Source organism: Nicotiana sylvestris, chromosome 11 (assembly GCF_000393655.2).
Source record: "Nicotiana sylvestris chromosome 11, ASM39365v2, whole genome shotgun sequence".
Classification (NCBI taxonomy): Eukaryota; Viridiplantae; Streptophyta; class Magnoliopsida; order Solanales; family Solanaceae; genus Nicotiana; species Nicotiana sylvestris.
The window spans coordinates 115909467-115927497 of record NC_091067.1 but is presented as its reverse complement, the minus strand read 5'-3'; the positions used below and the strand labels follow the sequence as shown (position 1 = coordinate 115927497).

At 39.0% G+C, this 18031-nt stretch overlaps 1 protein-coding gene across 1 annotated transcript; it reads right to left on the bottom strand.

The window, feature by feature from the left end:
* Nucleotides 1-560: 560 nt before the first annotated feature.
* Nucleotides 561-17768, bottom strand: LOC104237166 (uncharacterized). The gene is made up of 3 exons (XM_009791261.2): nucleotides 17464-17768; nucleotides 3959-4206; nucleotides 561-1254 (listed from the first exon to the last, which is right to left on the bottom strand). The coding sequence occupies exons 1-3, from the start codon at nucleotides 17642-17644 to the stop codon at nucleotides 853-855; spliced, it is 831 nt and encodes a 276-aa protein (XP_009789563.1). The 5' UTR covers nucleotides 17645-17768; the 3' UTR covers nucleotides 561-852.
* Nucleotides 17769-18031: the final 263 nt, after the last annotated feature.

Genomic DNA, 18031 nt, shown 5'->3' with positions numbered 1-18031 from the left:
AGTGAAAAATAAAGGGTGTGTTGTGTTGTAATTGGCTGATCAAAATCAATTGCAAGCCTAATGGAAGAGATGCCTTTTCCATTAAACTTTTTCCTCATTTTTTTGTGGGTTTGTTTGTTTCTTATTAGGAAATATGAGTTTTAGCCAAAATGTCAATATTTTTGGTTTTTACTTTGTTGAAAAAGGTGGCAATTGCGAAAGCATTTTTCTACTAGAAAGTATTTATACTTCTCTAAAATATTAATCTGTATGGATCCCAATTGCCACTTCTGGAGGAAATTATGGAAATCAGCTATTTTCATGACATGATAGAAAATTCTCAAGGTATTCTTTCAAAATTAGTGACAACTTTCCTTCATTTTGGTTGTGCTCAACTCAGAGCAACTCTTGGAGTGGATATGACTCCCATAAAACCTTTAGGAAACATGTATCTAGGAGTATAACATGGCACTTCAAGAAAAACTTACTCAGATCGGCGCATTCACCAAACCACATTAATACCATGGTTCCTGCGAAATTGAGGTAAAAATACATATTAATTACCATGGCGACTGATGCACTTCTTACTTACTGGTATTACGTAGTATTAATAAACCAGGATAAAATCATTCAAGAAGATTCCAGACTGTAACAGATGATCTTCCTCAGCAATCCATGCCAAGATCATGAATCGTCAGGATGGAGACTAGAAGGTTAAAGACGAGTAATTTTCTTATTACAACACGGATTACAAGCATATATGATCTTCACTGCCATCTGATAAAAGCTATAAAGACGAGTATGATATGCCGCTACAAGCACCTAGCCCAAACAAACTAAATGATAGAGTAGATACTACCCCTAAGCAGTTACTCAATAGTAGCGTGAACCAGTGTCATAAACACGACCCCCAGGGTATTGGACTCTAGGTTCATACCCATGATCCCTTCCACTGCCAAGATATCGAGCATTCTCCCTATAAGAGTCATAATTATCAGCATTATAGGCTGCTGCTTGTCGTTCGCCTGATGGGGAGTTCATTGCCACAAATCCACGAGCTGCTTGCCGTTCTCCTGATGGGGAGTTCATTGCCACAAATCCACGAGCATTGTTAACGCTCATGCTACTACGTGGATAGTTATCCAAAGCAACTTGCTCATACTGTTGTTTTCTGGCATGAGACTCCCTTCCAAGGACTTCATCTCTGCGACTAGCATGCTGAGAGCGAAGGGCAACTAGCTGTTCTTGATATTGTGCATTGATTGCATTTATCCGCTGAAAAATCATAAGCTGATAGTGTTACTCTCATGGAAACAAGAATTGTATAACAATACGAGATTCATATCCGTTGAAGCAAAACCAGTACAAGAACAAGGAGAACCTCTGCACTCCCAATAGTTACCCCTGACTGATCTAAAAGCAATACTAACGTAAAGAATTGTGCAAGACTTTGTTCTGGATTGTCCATATATGTGCCTCAACTATGTAACTGACATTTTAAATGTCAAGAGTAATTTATGATTTACAATAATAAAACATCATTACATGACATGAATACAAAATAAAGAACAGAAGCATGTGGGATAACGTCATAAACTAAAAATCATAGCATTCCTACTAGTCTTAATCAGTTCACTTCCAAGGCTAATTACATCATAACGTGACTAACTTCAAGAAACTATGAAGCAGCACCGAGTCTAATACTATATATTTATTCAGTTCTATTCTTTAATCGCATATTCCAGATATGAGGTATGTATTACTAATGATATTGGAAGGAAACCTCTGTAGCAGCTATGGCAGCCAAGATGTAAATTCAGTCTCAAACCCTACCTATTCTTTCTTCTATCCTCCAGCTACTGCCATTATTAAACACCCTCCTCCTGGAACTCCTTCTCACACTCCAAAGACTGATGCTGCTCCCCTTTCTCTCACATCCATGTATCCTTTCAACATCCCCACAGCAAGAAATCACAGCCTAATTCACTTCAAAATCCATCTTACAAGCCAGATAAGAAAGCTGTTTTCCCCTTACCGTACCTAATTATCTATAAGGCCCATTTACTGTAACTACGAACCACTTTTTCCTAGAATGCCACCTGCATAGTGTCCACTGTCCAGGCTCAGATATATCACGGCCTAATTCTTCCTGATTCTCTCCAAAATTATTCCCAATTCCAATGTCTTTCCTCCAAAATAGAAGCCATAGATGCCGTGATTGCCATTGCTGATTTCCAGCTTCATTTCAGGAATAATTTTCTGCACTTCTTCTATATATCTAATTAGCATAACAGCTGAAAAGGCATAAAGCATCAGGGAAAGTCTCTCACAGAATTTTTTTATTCAACCTTCCCACAGTCTCGCAAGCATCATCAGTTAGATAGACATCTCTAGAAGATACAAAGACAAAAGCCTCAGAAAAATTCTAGACCTAGCAACCCTCTTTTATACCATGTACTAGCTGACAGTCAAAAACTTCATTTAGGTGTATCAAGCTTTCTTGATCTGACGGGCATAGTGGAAACAAAGTTATACACAGTTCCGGTTCTGTAAAACCAATTTATTATGTCAAAGAAAAATCATTTGTAGCTTATTGCAGCAAGTAGATATGACAATTTCTCCTAAGCGGGGTGTTCTAGAAAAGCAGTAAAAGAGCAAGGACAAAAGTTTTAGAACCTAAATATGTGCAGAAGGAAAAACGGATAATAGAAGGAACGGCAAAATACTGTAACCTACAATAATTAAACAACGAAAACCGTACATCTTTTAAAAACTTGAAAGTACAAGCTTAAGCTTGGATCCTTATTCTCAACCTCATGTACTAGACTCTAAGTCAATCCAAATATCGGAAGACGAAGAAATATCATTCAAACTCATTGAGGGCAGACAACTTCGGGAAAGGTGTCCATAGAAAATGTCCAATCATCTACAAGTAAAGCATGGTAAGAGCACAATTTCAGAAAGTGCTCCAACCACTGCCATTCCTAGCAGTAAAGAATAATTTTTGCGAGTGCAACAACAACAACAACAACAAACCCAGTAATTTCCCACAAATGGGGTTTGGGGAGGGTAAGATGTACGCAGCCTTACCCCTGCCCTGGAAGCAGAGAGGCTATTTCCGATAGACCCTCGGCTAAAGAAAGGATGACGGAAGTGAAGACAGTAAGTATTAACAACAATATCAAACCACCCTAATGCAGTTATTTATCTGCAGCTGCTAGGACAAAGTAGCCTTTCTTGCTCTGAACTCTTTAACCAGTGATAGGCAGAACACACTATACACAATCTATAAACCACAAGAATCATCATATCTGAGATCAATAAGTAAAATGAAACCCAATTATGATATACTAGCAACACTGTTAAGCAAACTTCATTCAAAATCCAAAATTGATAATTATATTAGTTGACCAGTAATAGGTATTTCCCAACTGAAGCTAAGTATCTAGACTCCATGGCCATCAAACTTTGCCAAAAATAATATAAGGTAGGGGTTAAGTTTTATCAGTTTGAAGCACATATAACCACTAACTTGCAAGACATTTCCTCGTTACTAGGCTTGGATATGGCATTTTAACAATTCTCTTTGATCTAACTTTTTTTGTTGATACGTCATATTTTGATCTGATTTCACTGTAACAGATATTGCCTACTAAGGTGTTGGTTTTCTGTTGCGAGAACCTTAAGGAGAAGGCAAGTTTTGAGGAATGCAAGATTGCTCTTTGTTAGTAAGAACTAAGATGTTAAGGGAATATCTGGGTCTCTCAGTTGGATCTATCCAGTTCTGCACAGAGCCACAGAGTTGATAGCTATGAGATATAGATGGAAATTGAAAGCTGTGCATAAATATTCGTTTATCCTAAAAAAGATGCACATAATGCAAATTGCGGTATCGCCCTTTTGATGAACCTCTTTAGAACTTGACTTACTAACGAAGAATTTACCATGTTATGGCAGCACTTAAGTAAGCTGAACTAACCTCCCTATGCCTAAAATTTTCTGCATCTTCTGCATCATTTTGTTCCTTGGTGAGTTTCATTATATCATCAAGAATTTTTTTTTCTAGCCCTTCCAAAGACGGCTGCACCGGATTATCTTCGTAACCAATATCCATGTCTTCTTCACGAGGCTGTGCTCTGGGATCCTTGCCACCTTGATTCTCTAATGCCATCCTTGGATCAGTCCTCTGGCCCTGGTAGTAGGACCTACACGCTTCACTCCCCTGACCTATAGAAAAGGCACCGTCGAATGAGTTGAAGCATAGAAGGACAAACATTAGTTTTCAAAAAAAAGAATTGCTGAATTCAGCAATCACCAGCTTATAAAGTTACCTATTTATCACTAGGACAGTAGAGCGACCTTAATCAGAATGAGCAAATTCAACACACGCAAACACATTCTAACATTCAAAAGCCAGAGTTATTACAAGAGAGGAAGTAAGAATGAAGTAAACCCATATATGGAAAGATAGAAAGAAGCCCAAAAAACTACAAAGCTACATTATCAGCTTGGATGGACCCACACCAAGACTTCAATAGCAGTTGCTGTGAGCAATCAAGACAGCTGTGACCTCATAGTACCTGCATATGACAGCTCTGTGGAGCTTGTTTGCATAAAAAGCTCAAATAATAATCGTTTGAATGATATAGCTAGTAATGGTTTTAATAAGAAGAATTGAGGAGTTCCCTTCTGTTAGTAGTCAATTTATGCACTTCAGCTTTTAAGCACAGTAGGAACACTAAGCAGTCATGCTTCTGCATTAAATAGAAATATATAATCAGACAATTTTCTTCAGGATGATGGGCACTTTTCGCATTCCATATTCCGAGGGGAACCTCCCCACCCCTTCTCTCTCTCTCTCTCTTATGTAGATTGTGAGGATATTATTTATGTTGATCTATAAAATAGAAACAAAATAAAAATAATTTTATCTTAGAGATAAGATCTTGTCAAGATTGATCCCCAGTAAACAACTCAATATTATCCTACTGTCACTCTTGTGACTATTTTCTTGCTCATATCCTTGACAAAATTGAAGGGGAACCTTGAAGCAACGGTAAAGTTGTCTCTGTGTGACCTATAGGTCACGGGTTCGAGCCGTGGAATCGGTCACGGGTGCTTGCGTCAGGGCAGGCTGCCTACATCACACCCCTTGGGGTGCGGCCCTTCCCCGGACCCTGCGTGAATGCGAGATGCTTTGTGCACCGGGCTGCCTTTAGTCCTTTACAAAATTACCCATTTTGTTCATAAGTTGACTATTGTTACGTTAGCTTCCAACCTGCCGCCATCCATTTTTATTTGACTAATAAAATCAAAATTACATCACAAAACAACTACTTCCACTCTATATGCAATTTATTCAAGGGTACATCTGGATTCTGGAACTGTGGAACAGATGTGCTGGTTTTTACAAAAGGAACGAAGTACTCTATCCATCTCATGTCTGACCAGAGAAGCTCTCTAAAATGAACAGTCAGTCCCTCTAACTCTATTATACCATAGGCAGAAAAACACATTTCCTGGAAACTTTTGCATTCATGTGATGCCTAAGATGCAAATACCAAACAGTGATAAAGAGTTTGTTAGCCCAGATACATACAGTTGACACAGGCCCAATCGGATAATGGAAAGCAGAAGGCCCTCTTATAAAACCTAGCCAAATCTGTTGTAGTTTAGTAATGTAAATACTTTATAATTGTTTTTCTCCTTTTACACTTGTAAATATAAATAGTCTCTGCACAATAATAAAATTAGTTTTGGTCAATTACATTTTGACCGACTCACTCGTCTCTCTTTTTCTCTCAACCCTTCTAGGGTTTTCTTCTTTCAATTCCGCCATAGCTAACAAGCTTCTAACCTAACATGGTATCAGAGCAGGAATATTGATTCCTCTCGTCGCAAGCTTTCTTCCGATGGTAATCTTGTTTGAAATCGTCAGAGATTGATTCTGATCGTCGACGTTCAAAGTACGTTCGTGAAATTTGGGGCTTCTTTCAATCTCCGCGTTTAATCGACTTTTCGTGCTTGGATCTTCACTAGTCTTCAAGTTGCTCGAGAGTTTCTGCTAGATTTCTCTACCTAGGGTTCATGGCTGAACAAGACCTTACTTCTTCGAGTTTTCAGAAGAAAGTCGGTATCGTTGTTACTCCTAATCACAAGCCTTGATATTTTTCATTATTAATGTTCATTGCATGTAATTGATTTGGATCCATCTCTGATTACTCAACATATTGCTATAGTTTCTTAGTGTTAACTTTAGTTACTGCTGAAAATGGGTAGTGTGATAGATGATGTTAACTCTACTTCACCTTCCAACGGATTTGCTTCTTTTTCCTTGGATCTCTCACATCCCTTTTATATTCATCCCTCGGATAATCCCGCGAGTTAACTGGTATCTGTACCATTCAGTGGTTGTGGGTTTGTGTTATGGCGTAACAGTATGCTTACTTCCCTCTCTGCAAAAAACAAGCTCAGTCTATTAGATGGCAGAGTCAACCAACCCACTCCTGACTCCCCTTGTTATCCATATTAGGAAAGGTGCAATGATATGGTTAAGCCTATATAACTAATTCGGTATCTAGAGAAATAGTTGTTAGTGTCATGTGTTTTAAAACTGCTAAGGAAGTCTGCGAAAGATATAAATGAAAGGTTTGGTTAGTCAAATGGGTCTAAATACATTCAAATACAAAGGGAGATCAACTCAATTACTCAAGGCTCCTCTAATATAGCTTTTTACTTCACCAAAATGAGGAGTTTGTGGGATAAGCTGAATTCATCATATGTAGGTCCTGTTTGTTCATGTGGTGCACAACCTAAGTTCATAGAGGATCAGTTGTTTCAATTTCTTAATGGTCTCAATGAGTCGTAAACAACTGTTAAGAGTGTCATTATGTTGATGACTCCCCTTCCACCAATCAGCAAAGCTTATAGCCTCCTGCCGCAAGATGAGAGTCAAAGAGAAGCTCATTCTGCAAAATTTTATGTGTCTTGTTTGTCCACTAGCAAGACAACAGAGATTACCTTTTCTTGAAAGTGTTATACACTCTTCTGCTCTTTTTCAATTAGTACATATTGACATTTGGGGTCCATGCAACACTAGAACTTATAGTGGCTTCAGATATTTTCTAACTTTGGTTGATGATTATACTAGAGCCACATGGACTCACATTCTTTCTTGCAAAAGCAATGCTCTTTCTGTCCTTAAAGCTTTTATTGTCATGGTCAAAGTTCACTTTCAATCATTTGTTTAAACTTTTAGGTCAGACAATGCCTTTGAACTTGGTGGCAGTTCTGAAGCCACCAAGTTCTTCTAAAGCCAAGGCATTCTCCATCAGACCACTATCCCACACACCCCTCAACAAAATGGGGCGGTTGAAAGGAAACACAAACACCTATTGGAAGTATCCAAGGCTTTTCTTTTTCAATCTACCCTTCCCCTTAGATATTGGGGTGACTGTGTTCTAACTACCACTTATCTCATAAATAAACTTCCTCCGTTGTTTTGAAGAAACTTTCCCCTTATGAGAAACTTCATGGCCTCCCTCCATTTTATGATCACCTGAAATCTTTTGGATGTTTATGCTTTGCTACTTCACCTAAGTTTGGCAGAGACAAATTCCAGGCAAGAGCAATTCCTTCTATATTCTTGGGGTACCCCTTTGGCAAAAAGGGTTACAAACTTCTTAATCTCACTACTCATTTCATTTTCTTTTCTAGAGATGTGGTTTTCCATTAACATCTTTTTCCCTATAAATGTGATCATTATTCTGTCTTTCCCTCTTATTCCACATCAAATTTTGTAGATTCTGCAAGCTCATTTCCTTTACCTTCTCGTACTCATGTTGTTTCAGCATCCCAAGACTCTCATGTTCCCTCATTTCCTTCTCCTACCCCTCTATCTGTTTCTCCTTCTGTCTTCCCTTCTCTTCCACCTTTGAGGAAATCCACCAGAATAGTGCACCAACCTTCCTATCTCAAAGACGATGTATGTTCTTCTATCCTTTCCTCTAATTCTCTTCCTAACTCTTCCAAGGTATCTTCTGTTGACCTAGTTCTACCAGCAGGCTGTCTCACATCCTGCTTGGCAAGAGGCCATGCTAAAGGAATTCCAAGCCCTTGAGGCAAACTAGACTGGGATATTGTCCCTCTACCTCCTCACAAGAAAGCTATTCCTTATAAGTGGGTTTACAAAATCAAACAAAGGACTGATGGTTCTATTGAGAGGTATAAGGCCAGGCTAGTCATTATGGGTGACACTCAAAAGGAGGGCATTGATTTCACTGAAACTTTTTCCCTTGTAGTCAAGTTAACCACCATCAAGTGCTTACTCACTTTAGCTGCTAAGTGGGGCTGGACTGTTTTTCAACTTGATGTGAACAATGCCTTCTTTCATGGGGATCTCCATGAAGAGGTTTATATGAAGGTTCCACCTGGTCTTGATGTGTCTACCCCCTCTTCTTCTTCTCCCCTGATTTGCAGATTCAAGAAGTCCCTCTATGGCTTTAGGCAAGCTTCTAGACAGTGGTTTTCAAAACTGTCTAAAGCTTTGCAATTCAGAGGCTACATTTCCAACATGAATGATTATTCTTTATTCACCAAGGTGTCCTCTGATTCTCTCATTGTCTTGACTGTGTATGTTGATGACATATTACTGGTTGCTAATGATGTTCTTGAGATGAACTCTTTGAAGTCCTTCTTGGATGCTCAATTCAAAATCAAGGACCTTGGCTCAGTTCACTACTTTTTGGGTTTAGAGATATCTCTTCTTCCTCGAGGTTATGCGATGAGCCAATACAAGTACACTTCTGACCTCTTGTCTGAATTTAACTGTCAACATTTCTCTCTTGTCCTGACCTCTTTGGACCCTTCTGTGAAACTGATTTTAGACATGGGGAGCCTGTTTCTGATCCTAGCTTGTATAGGAGATTGATTGGGATGCTCAATTTATTGCAACATACTAGGCCTGATATCTCCTTCTCAGTTCAACATTTAAGCCAGTTTCTTCAAAAACCTCAAGTGCCCCAATGTTGGCAGCCTTACATGTTCTCAGGTATTTGCTTAATGATCCAGCTCATCTGATTTGTCTCTCACAGCCTACTCTGACTCTGATTGGGCTGCTTGTACCATTTCTCGCAAATATGTCACTGGCTATTATATTACTCTTGGTGGCAGCCCCATTTCTTGGAAAAGCAAAAAAGCAACCCACTATCTCCTTCGCAAAGTTTCAACTGAGGTTTCTTGGCTACTCAGGCTGTTGCACCTTGGTTTGTCTATCTCTAGTCCAGTTCCAATCTATTATGACAACCAGGCAGCTCTTCATATTGCCAAAAACCAGTATTTCACGAGCACACCAAACATATTGAGATTGACCGTCATTATGTGCACACTTGCTTTGTCTGATTTCTTTGCATTTTATCTCCAGCACCAACCAGTTGGCAAACATCATGACCAAGGCTCTTCCTGGTCAGGTTCATCATGGATTACTTTGCAAGCTTGGTGTGTTCTCACCCTCAAGCTTGAGGGGGGGTGTTAGCCCAGATACATCTCAGGCCCAGTTGATACAGGCCCAATCAGATAAAGGAAAGCAGAAGGCCCTCTTATAAAACTTAGCCACATCTGTTGTAGTTTAGTAATGTATTTTACAATTGTTTTTCTCCTTTTACACTTGTAAATATAAATAGTCTCTACACAATAATAAAATAAGTTTTGGTCAGTTACATTTTGACCAACTCACCCGTCTCTCTCTTCTTCTCTCAACCCTTCTAGGGTTTTCTTCTTTCATTTCCGCCATAGCTAACAGGCTTCTAACCTAACAGAGTTGCTTCACTAGAAGACTCAAAAGGGCTTCTCAAATATAGCAAATGATCTCTACCAAATATATCTAAGCACTCCCTCCGTCCCAGCAAAGAATGGGAGTTTTGGAGAATGAGGGTCAACTCATCTAATTATCAAAGGAAATTCTAACATCAATTCTTTATAAATCACAATTTTTTATGTGAATATACTTTTAAAAATTTCAAAAATCATAGTCAAAGAAAAATTCTTTGACTCGTAAATAGTAATAATGCCAGATAAATTAGGAAACATGGAGTAATTAAGCACCTTGTACATCAAAACAGTAACATAGTCAGGAATGAGTCAAACCAGGGTTCTCAGAGTTAGATTCACAGAGAAGAACAAGAACATTCAAGTATGACAACGAGGATAACATAGATATCCATAGCATCAATTACCTACGGGCCGAGACCTAACAAGCTGCTATGCTTCTATAAGCCTATGGTAGTTTTAAGTCAAAAAATACAGAGATGGGCTTAATTGCTTAATTAAGTATGTTATCTACATCGAAACACACATCAATCATCAAACCCGTATCAAACAGGAATAAAGTAACTACATGCACATGACACTTGCTGTTTGCCATTGAAAAGCATGGACAAATGAGATCCCTGACATGCCGACCACCATCACCACCCAAAGAAAGAACACATAATACACACAAAAACATACATACAGCACGAACAACCATGGATAGGAGAGCATTCTCAATGCAAAGCATGAAACTTCCAACTATATCTGTCATATAGCATTGAATCAAGAAACTTTCCGTGCCTCAGGATTTTCTTGGAAAAAGTCCAACACCAATTAGTGTTCCCAAATTCAATCACAGAATTCAATTGTGTTCAGACCATCAAGTAACTGGGATCAAACTCATTTAATCAAAAATAAAGTTCCAAAAACAAGGGGGAAAACAAATAACTGAAACAATAATAAGTACAGTTTGACTTGGATGGTGACCAAAATGAAGGGCGAAAATTAAAGCAACAGTGAGTCGATCAATCAATCAACTATACCTCAATTCCATACAAAGTTGGGGGTCAGTTATATGAATCCTTTGGAACCATTGCGCTCTATTTGGACTAGAATCATTCGGACGCTACTTTACGCATAAATGATTTGCCTTAGGAAATATCTAAATTAGAGATTCTCTAAATCTCACACTTATCCCTAGACAGGCACACTAAACTTTAATTCCAATTAGTTGATATCACCTATATGGATTGTTTGCTTCCAACATATTTTGTCCTTAGCTAAGTCCACAATGATTCTGATAAATAGTAGGTTTGTTGAGACAATTTCTCTCTATTGGATTTTAGGTTTGCATCATTCTACTTTGACACATCCCATCATCATAGAGTTGCACCCATGGACCAATAAATGTGGAGGTCTACATAGGACATGACTAAATTATATTAAGTGACATCCATTATTTTATCAAAAGGGTAATTAGATGCTTTTTTTCTATCAAAATGGATGTGTGTTAGCAAAGACACTTATGTGGCCATCCGATTCCAATACTTAACTTGATTACATGCCAAAGCATTCCACATCGACGGATTATAATAGCAATACGGAACTATAACTTTTTCTTCGTATGTACTATTTCACCTTCTATCATATGTGCTAATGATTTGTCCCGTCAAATATTGCATGACTACTGTTAGAGATAGCTATGTAATTGTCCCACACTGGAATAGGAGTAGTATCCCCTTTGTATAGAGTAGCTATAAATAGCAACTCTTGTATTGCATCACACACAAGATATCAATATATATCATATTTTCTCCCGTGCCTTCTCACATGGTATCAGAGCTATCGTGAGAGATTTATCGCTGTGCATAAATTCCAGCGATTCCGGGAAGTAAAATCAGTCACCGGAACCCTTTTTTTTCCGGCGACTTTCAAAGTTGTTTTGCGTCTGCTTTGTCTCGGTCAGTGTTGTGCACAAAATCCAACACTACCACAAGAGTAGTCACTGTCCGGCGACCAAATCCCAGTGAAAATCTCCGGCGGTACTGTAGCTGTCCAAAGAAAATTTTCCGGCGAAGTTCCAACGTTGCGTGGGCCACCTTCCGGCCATTTTTTGGCGACGACTCTTCAGGACAGATTGTTTCCCTTGCAATTCCGAGCCTACCCATCCAGGTTACACCAAATTTCGACCAATTTTTTATTTTTCCGGCGTGAATAGTGATTTCAAAAAAAAATGGACTTCCGGCCATTTTTTGAAAAAGTTCCTTTAGAACAGTTGGGTCTTCTGGTAATTCCGATCCTACCCCTACTGTTTTTATTTCATTCCGACCACTTTGAATATTTTCCGGCTGCAACAGTAACTTTCCAACTGCTACAGTAGTTTACTATTCTGGTTCAGTGTTCCTTACTCTATTTTCAGTGGATTACAGTTGATTATTTCTCTTATTTGGTAATAATTTACAAGATGTCTTTGGGAATTGATGTTTTTGGGTCTAAAAGCATGAGTTCTGGAAACTCTAATGTTATGATTACCTCGGAACCTTTAATGGGAGGTTCAAACTACTTAGCTTGGGCTTCATCTGTCGAGTTGTGGTGTAAAGGTCAAGGTGTGCAAGATCATCTGATTAAACAGTCTAGCGAAGGAGATGAAAAGGCGATAGCGCTTTGGGCAAAAATTGATGCTCAATTATGTAGCATCTTGTGGCGTTCTATTGATTCTAAGTTGATGCCTTTGTTTCGGCCATTCCAGACATGTTATTTGGTTTGGGCAAAGGCTCGTACGTTATACACTAATGATATATCTCGCTTCTATGATGTGATATCACGGATGACAAACTTAAAGAAGCAAGAATTAGATATGTCTACTTACTTGGGTCAGGTACAGGCAGTCATGGAGGAATTTGAGACATTGATGCCAGTTTCTGCTAGTGTGTCAAAACAACAAGAGCAACGACAGAAAATGTTTCTAGTTCTTACACTCGCTGGACTTCCTCATGATCTTGATTCAGTACGAGACCAGATTTTAGCGAGTCCGGCTGTCCCTACAGTTGATGAATTATTCTCTCGATTACTTCGCCTTGCTGCAGCACCAAGTCACCGAGTGATTTCATCACAGATACTTGATTCCTCTGTTCTTGCATCTCAGACAGTGGATGTTCGGGCATCTCAAGCTATGGAGAATAGACGAGGAGGCGGTCGTTTTGGGAGATCTAGACCCAAGTGTTCTTATTGTCACAAACTTGGACACACTCGCGAAATGTGTTATTCCTTAAATGGCCGTCCACCCAAAAATGCCTACGTTGCTCAGAGCGAGACTACAGGTAACCAGGGCTTTTCTGTATCTAAAGAAGAATATAATGAGCTCCTTCAGTATCGAGCAAGTAAGCAAACATCTCCACAAGTAGCCTCAGTTGCCCAGACTGACACTCCTATTGCTGGTAATTCTTTTGCTTGTGTTTCCCAGTCTAGTACTCTTGGACCATGGGTCATGGACTCAGGCGCTTCTGATCATATCTCTGGTAATAAATCACTTTTGTCGAATATTGTATATTCACAGTCTCTTCCTACTGTTACTTTAGCCAATGGATGTCAAACTAAGGCACAAGGAGTTGGACAAGCCAACCCATTGTCTTCTATCACCCTAGATTCCGTTCTTTATGTTCCTGGTTGTCCTTTTAGTCTTGCATCTGTTAGTCGTTTGACTCGTGCCCTCAATTGTGGTATATATTTTATTGATGATTCTTTTATTATGCAGGACCGCAGTACGGGACGGACAATTGGTACAGGTCGTGAATCAGAAGGTCTTTACTACCTTAACTCGCTCAGTCCTTCCACAACATGTCTAGTTACAGATCCTCCAGATCTAATCCACAGACGTTTAGGACATCCGAGTTTATCCAAACTTCAAAAGATGGTGCCTAGTTTATCCAGTTTGTCTAGATTAGATTGTGAGTCGTGTCAGCTTGGGAAACATACCCGAGCTTCCTTTACGCGTAGTGTTGAGAGTCATGCAGAGTCTGTTTTCTCCTTGGTTCATTCTGATATATGGGGTCCTAGTAGAGTCAGTTCAACCTTGGGATTTCGTTATTTTGTTAGCTTTATTGATGATTACTCAAGATGTACTTGGCTTTTCTTAATGAAAGATCGTTCTGAGTTATTCTCTATATTCCAGAGTTTTTGTGCTGAAATCAAAAACCAATTTGGTGTCTCTATCCGCATTTTTCGCAGTGATAATGCCTTAGAATATGTATCTTCTCAGTTTCAGCAGTTTATGTCTTCTCATGGAATTATTCATCAGACATCTTGTCCTTATACCCCTCAGCAAAATGGGGTTGCAGAAAGAAAGAATAGGCACCTTATTGAGACTGCTCGCACACTTCTAATTGAGTCTCGTGTTCCGCTGCGTTTTTGGGGCGATGCAGTTCTCACAGCTTGTTATTTGATTAATAGGATGCCTTCATCTCCCATCAAGGGTCAGATTCCACATTCAATATTGTTTCCCCAGTCAGCCTTATACCCTCTTCCACCTCGGGTTTTTGGGAGCACATGTTTTGTTCATAACTTAGCCCCGGGGGCGGATCCTGCTCCTAGTACACCGATTGCACTTCGAAAAGGTATACGGACCACACTAAACCCTAATCCTCATTATGTTGGTTTGAGTTATCATCGTCTGTCATCTCCCCATTATGCTTTTATATCTTCATTGTCCTCGGTTTCCATCCCTAAGTCTACAGGTGAAGCATTGTCTCATCCAGGATGGCGACAGGCTATGAGTGACGAGATGTCTGCTTTACATACAAGTGGTACATGGGAGCTTGTTCCTCTTCCTTCAGGTAAATCTACCGTTGGTTGTCGTTGGATTTATGCAGTCAAAGTTGGTCCCGATGGCCAGATTGATCGACTTAAGGCACGTCTTGTTGTCAAAGGATACACTCAAATATTGGGCTAGATTACAGTGATACCTTCTCTCCAGTGGCTAAAGTGGCATCAGTTCGCCTTTTTCTATCCATGGCTGCAGTTCGTCATTGGCCCCTCTATCAGTTGGACATTAAGAATGTCTTTCTTCATGGTGATCTTGAGGATGAGGTTTATATGGAGCAATCACCTGGTTTTATTGCTCAGGGGGAGTCTCGTGGCCTTGTATGTCGCTTGCGTCGGTCACTTTATGGTCTAAGCAGTCTCCTCGAGCCTGGTTTGGTAAGTTCAGCACGGTTATCCAGGAGTTTGGCATGACTCGTAGTAAAGCTGATCACTCTGTGTTTTATTGCCACTCTGCTTCAAGTCTATGTATTTATCTGGTAGTCTATGTTGATGATATTGTTATTACGGGCAATGATCAGGATGGTATTACTAATCTGAAGCAGCATCTCTTCCAGCACTTTCAAACTAAGGATCTAGGCAGATTGAAGTACTTTCTAGGTATTGAGGTTGCTCAATCTAGCTCAGGTATTGTTATTTCTCAAAGGAAATATGTGTTAGACATTCTTGAGGAAACAGGGATGACAGGTTGCAGACCTGTTGACACGCCGATGGATCCGAATTCTAAACTTCTGCCTGGACAGGGGGAGCCGCTTAGCGATCCTGCAAGCTATAGGCGACTGGTTGGTAAATTAAATTATCTCACAGTGACTAGGCCCGACATTTCTTATCCAGTGAGTGTTGTAAGTCAGTTTATGAATTCTCCCTGTGATAGTCATTGGGATGCAGTTGTCCGCATTATCCGGTATATAAAATCGGCTCCAGGTAAAGGATTACTGTTTGAGGATCGAGGTCATGAGCAGATCGTTGGGTACTCGGATGCTGATTGGGCAGGATCACCTTCTGATAGACGTTCTACGTCTGGATATTGTGTTTTAGTAGGAGGAAATTTGGTGTCCTGGAAAAGTAAGAAACAGAATGTAGTTGCTCGGTCTAGTGCAGAAGCAGAATACCGAGCAATGGCTATGGCAACATGTGAACTAGTCTGGACCAAACAATTGCTCAAGGAGTTGAAATTTGGTGAAATCAGTCGGATGGAACTTGTGTGCGATAATCAAGCTGCACTTCATATTGCATCAAATCCGGTGTTTCATGAGAGAACTAAACACATTGAGATTGATTGTCACTTCGTCAGAGAAAAGATACTCTCAGGAGATATTACTACGAAGTTTGTGAGATCGAATGATCAACTTGCAGATATTTTCACCAAGTCCCTCACTAGTCCTCGCATTGATTATATATGTAACAAGCTCGGTACATATGATTTATATGCTCCGGCTTGAGGGAGTGTGAGAGATAGCTATGTAATTGTCCCACATTGGAATAGGAGTAGTATCCCCTTTGTATAGAGTAGCTATAAATAGCACCTCTTGTATTGCATCACACACAAGATATCAATATATATCATATTTTCTCCCGTGCCTTCTCCCAACTACATCGATGTCAAGATAGACATTTCTAAAATACTTATCTTGTGATATAACATTGCTGACCTCATCATCATTTTATCAAATTGCCTTTTACTCAGGTATCTTAACATCACAAGCAATCCAACAATACCCCTCATTCCAGTCATCCTATTTTATTTTTTAGTGTTACATATGCATCTATCATGATGTCAATTCTCTTGGAAGACTATCTAGATATTGTAGTGTATTCATTTAGGAACCACATTCTCGTCTGATATAACTTCAAGTTTATCCTTCTCATAGAGGCTAAACTGACAAGACATGTTCTAATTTACATATTTCTCCATAATGGCAGCTTTTTGATTGACTCCCTTCCTAATTCTGTCAATTAATACAATATCATCTGCCAACGGCATTCAGTATCGAACCTCATCTTATATATTATTGTTATTTAGCTCATTTATAACTAAGGTAAACAAGTACACACTCAAGGTAGATCTCCAGTATAAATCCATATAAACAAAAAGCTACTATTATCTCATCCCACTATTCTCACACTTGAGATTACTTCCTTGGCCGTATGCTTTATGACATTCAAATCACAAGTATCCACTAAAAAACTTATCTTCATTTTCTATCATTTGCTTCTCAAAACAATGAATATCATATGGAGATTCTTTTCCCCTTACAAATTTTCATCAATCTTTTTAGCTAATTATAACTCAAGTCGTGGATCCACTCTACATAAATCTAAACCAGTACTCCATCAACATTGTAATGTCCTCAAGTCTACACTCCAATATTCTTTCCCAAAGCGTCATCATAGGACACATCAGTCTAACACATCATACTCCACACAACTTTGAATATATCCTTTGTTCTAAATTTCTCATATAGCAAATTAATGGTACTATTTCTCACCTGCTTGGCATCTTTCTACTTCTTCGTACAACATTGAAAATAACGGTCTCTAAAGTAGCTTATATGGTCTTGACTATTCTCCTTCACATTGGACGCAACGATTATTCCCACACATTGCCTAGCAAAGAATCAGAAGGAAACTAACAAAATGGCAGTTTGCATTGGTTCCTCACTTTAATCTAACTAATGGATATCTCATTGTAAAAGATAGAGCAACACAATATAAATAAAAAAACACCACCTAGTTTTCTAGGGAAAATACTACTATAAAGGACATCTGAAAAAATGAAACTTTTAATTAATTTATCTACAAAACATCGAATAATTCAGCAGAAAAGAAGAAGGCAAGATTTTTAGAGAAGAAATTTACCATCAGGAAACATGTTGGGAGACATGGAATTAGTGGGTAATTTAGGGCTCTCTCGTTCCCATCTCCATTGATTATGTTCAGATTTTATCTGCTGCTGTTGCATCGTATGAGGGCCTGAGTTATATGTAGCGTCAGCGCCGGAATCAGCACCACCACCGTAATGTCCACCGGGACGTCTCATATTTCTAGAATTTTTTAATTTATTGTGCCACTGGAACCAAAATGCAAGAAAGGGTTTGAAGATGCCAATAATAGTTCATATCAATGGTGATGTCCATATTTGGGTATGCTATAGATGTACCTTTGGTTGTAGTGATTGTACGCTTTTTAATAAAGAGTCTATTAATTTCTCCCTTATTGTTTTTTTTTTATTTATACTTTGGTCCCTCTAATTCGTTTTCTTTTTTGCTTTTTATTTTGAGAAATCTCATCAACTTTAATGGATTTGCCTGATAATAAAAGGGATTACTTAGTTTAAGTGGGGGATTTGCATCTATACCCGTTTTTTGGGTTACGTTTTAACTTGTACCCGCTTTGCAAAAAAATTGCAAGCGTACCCACTTTTTCG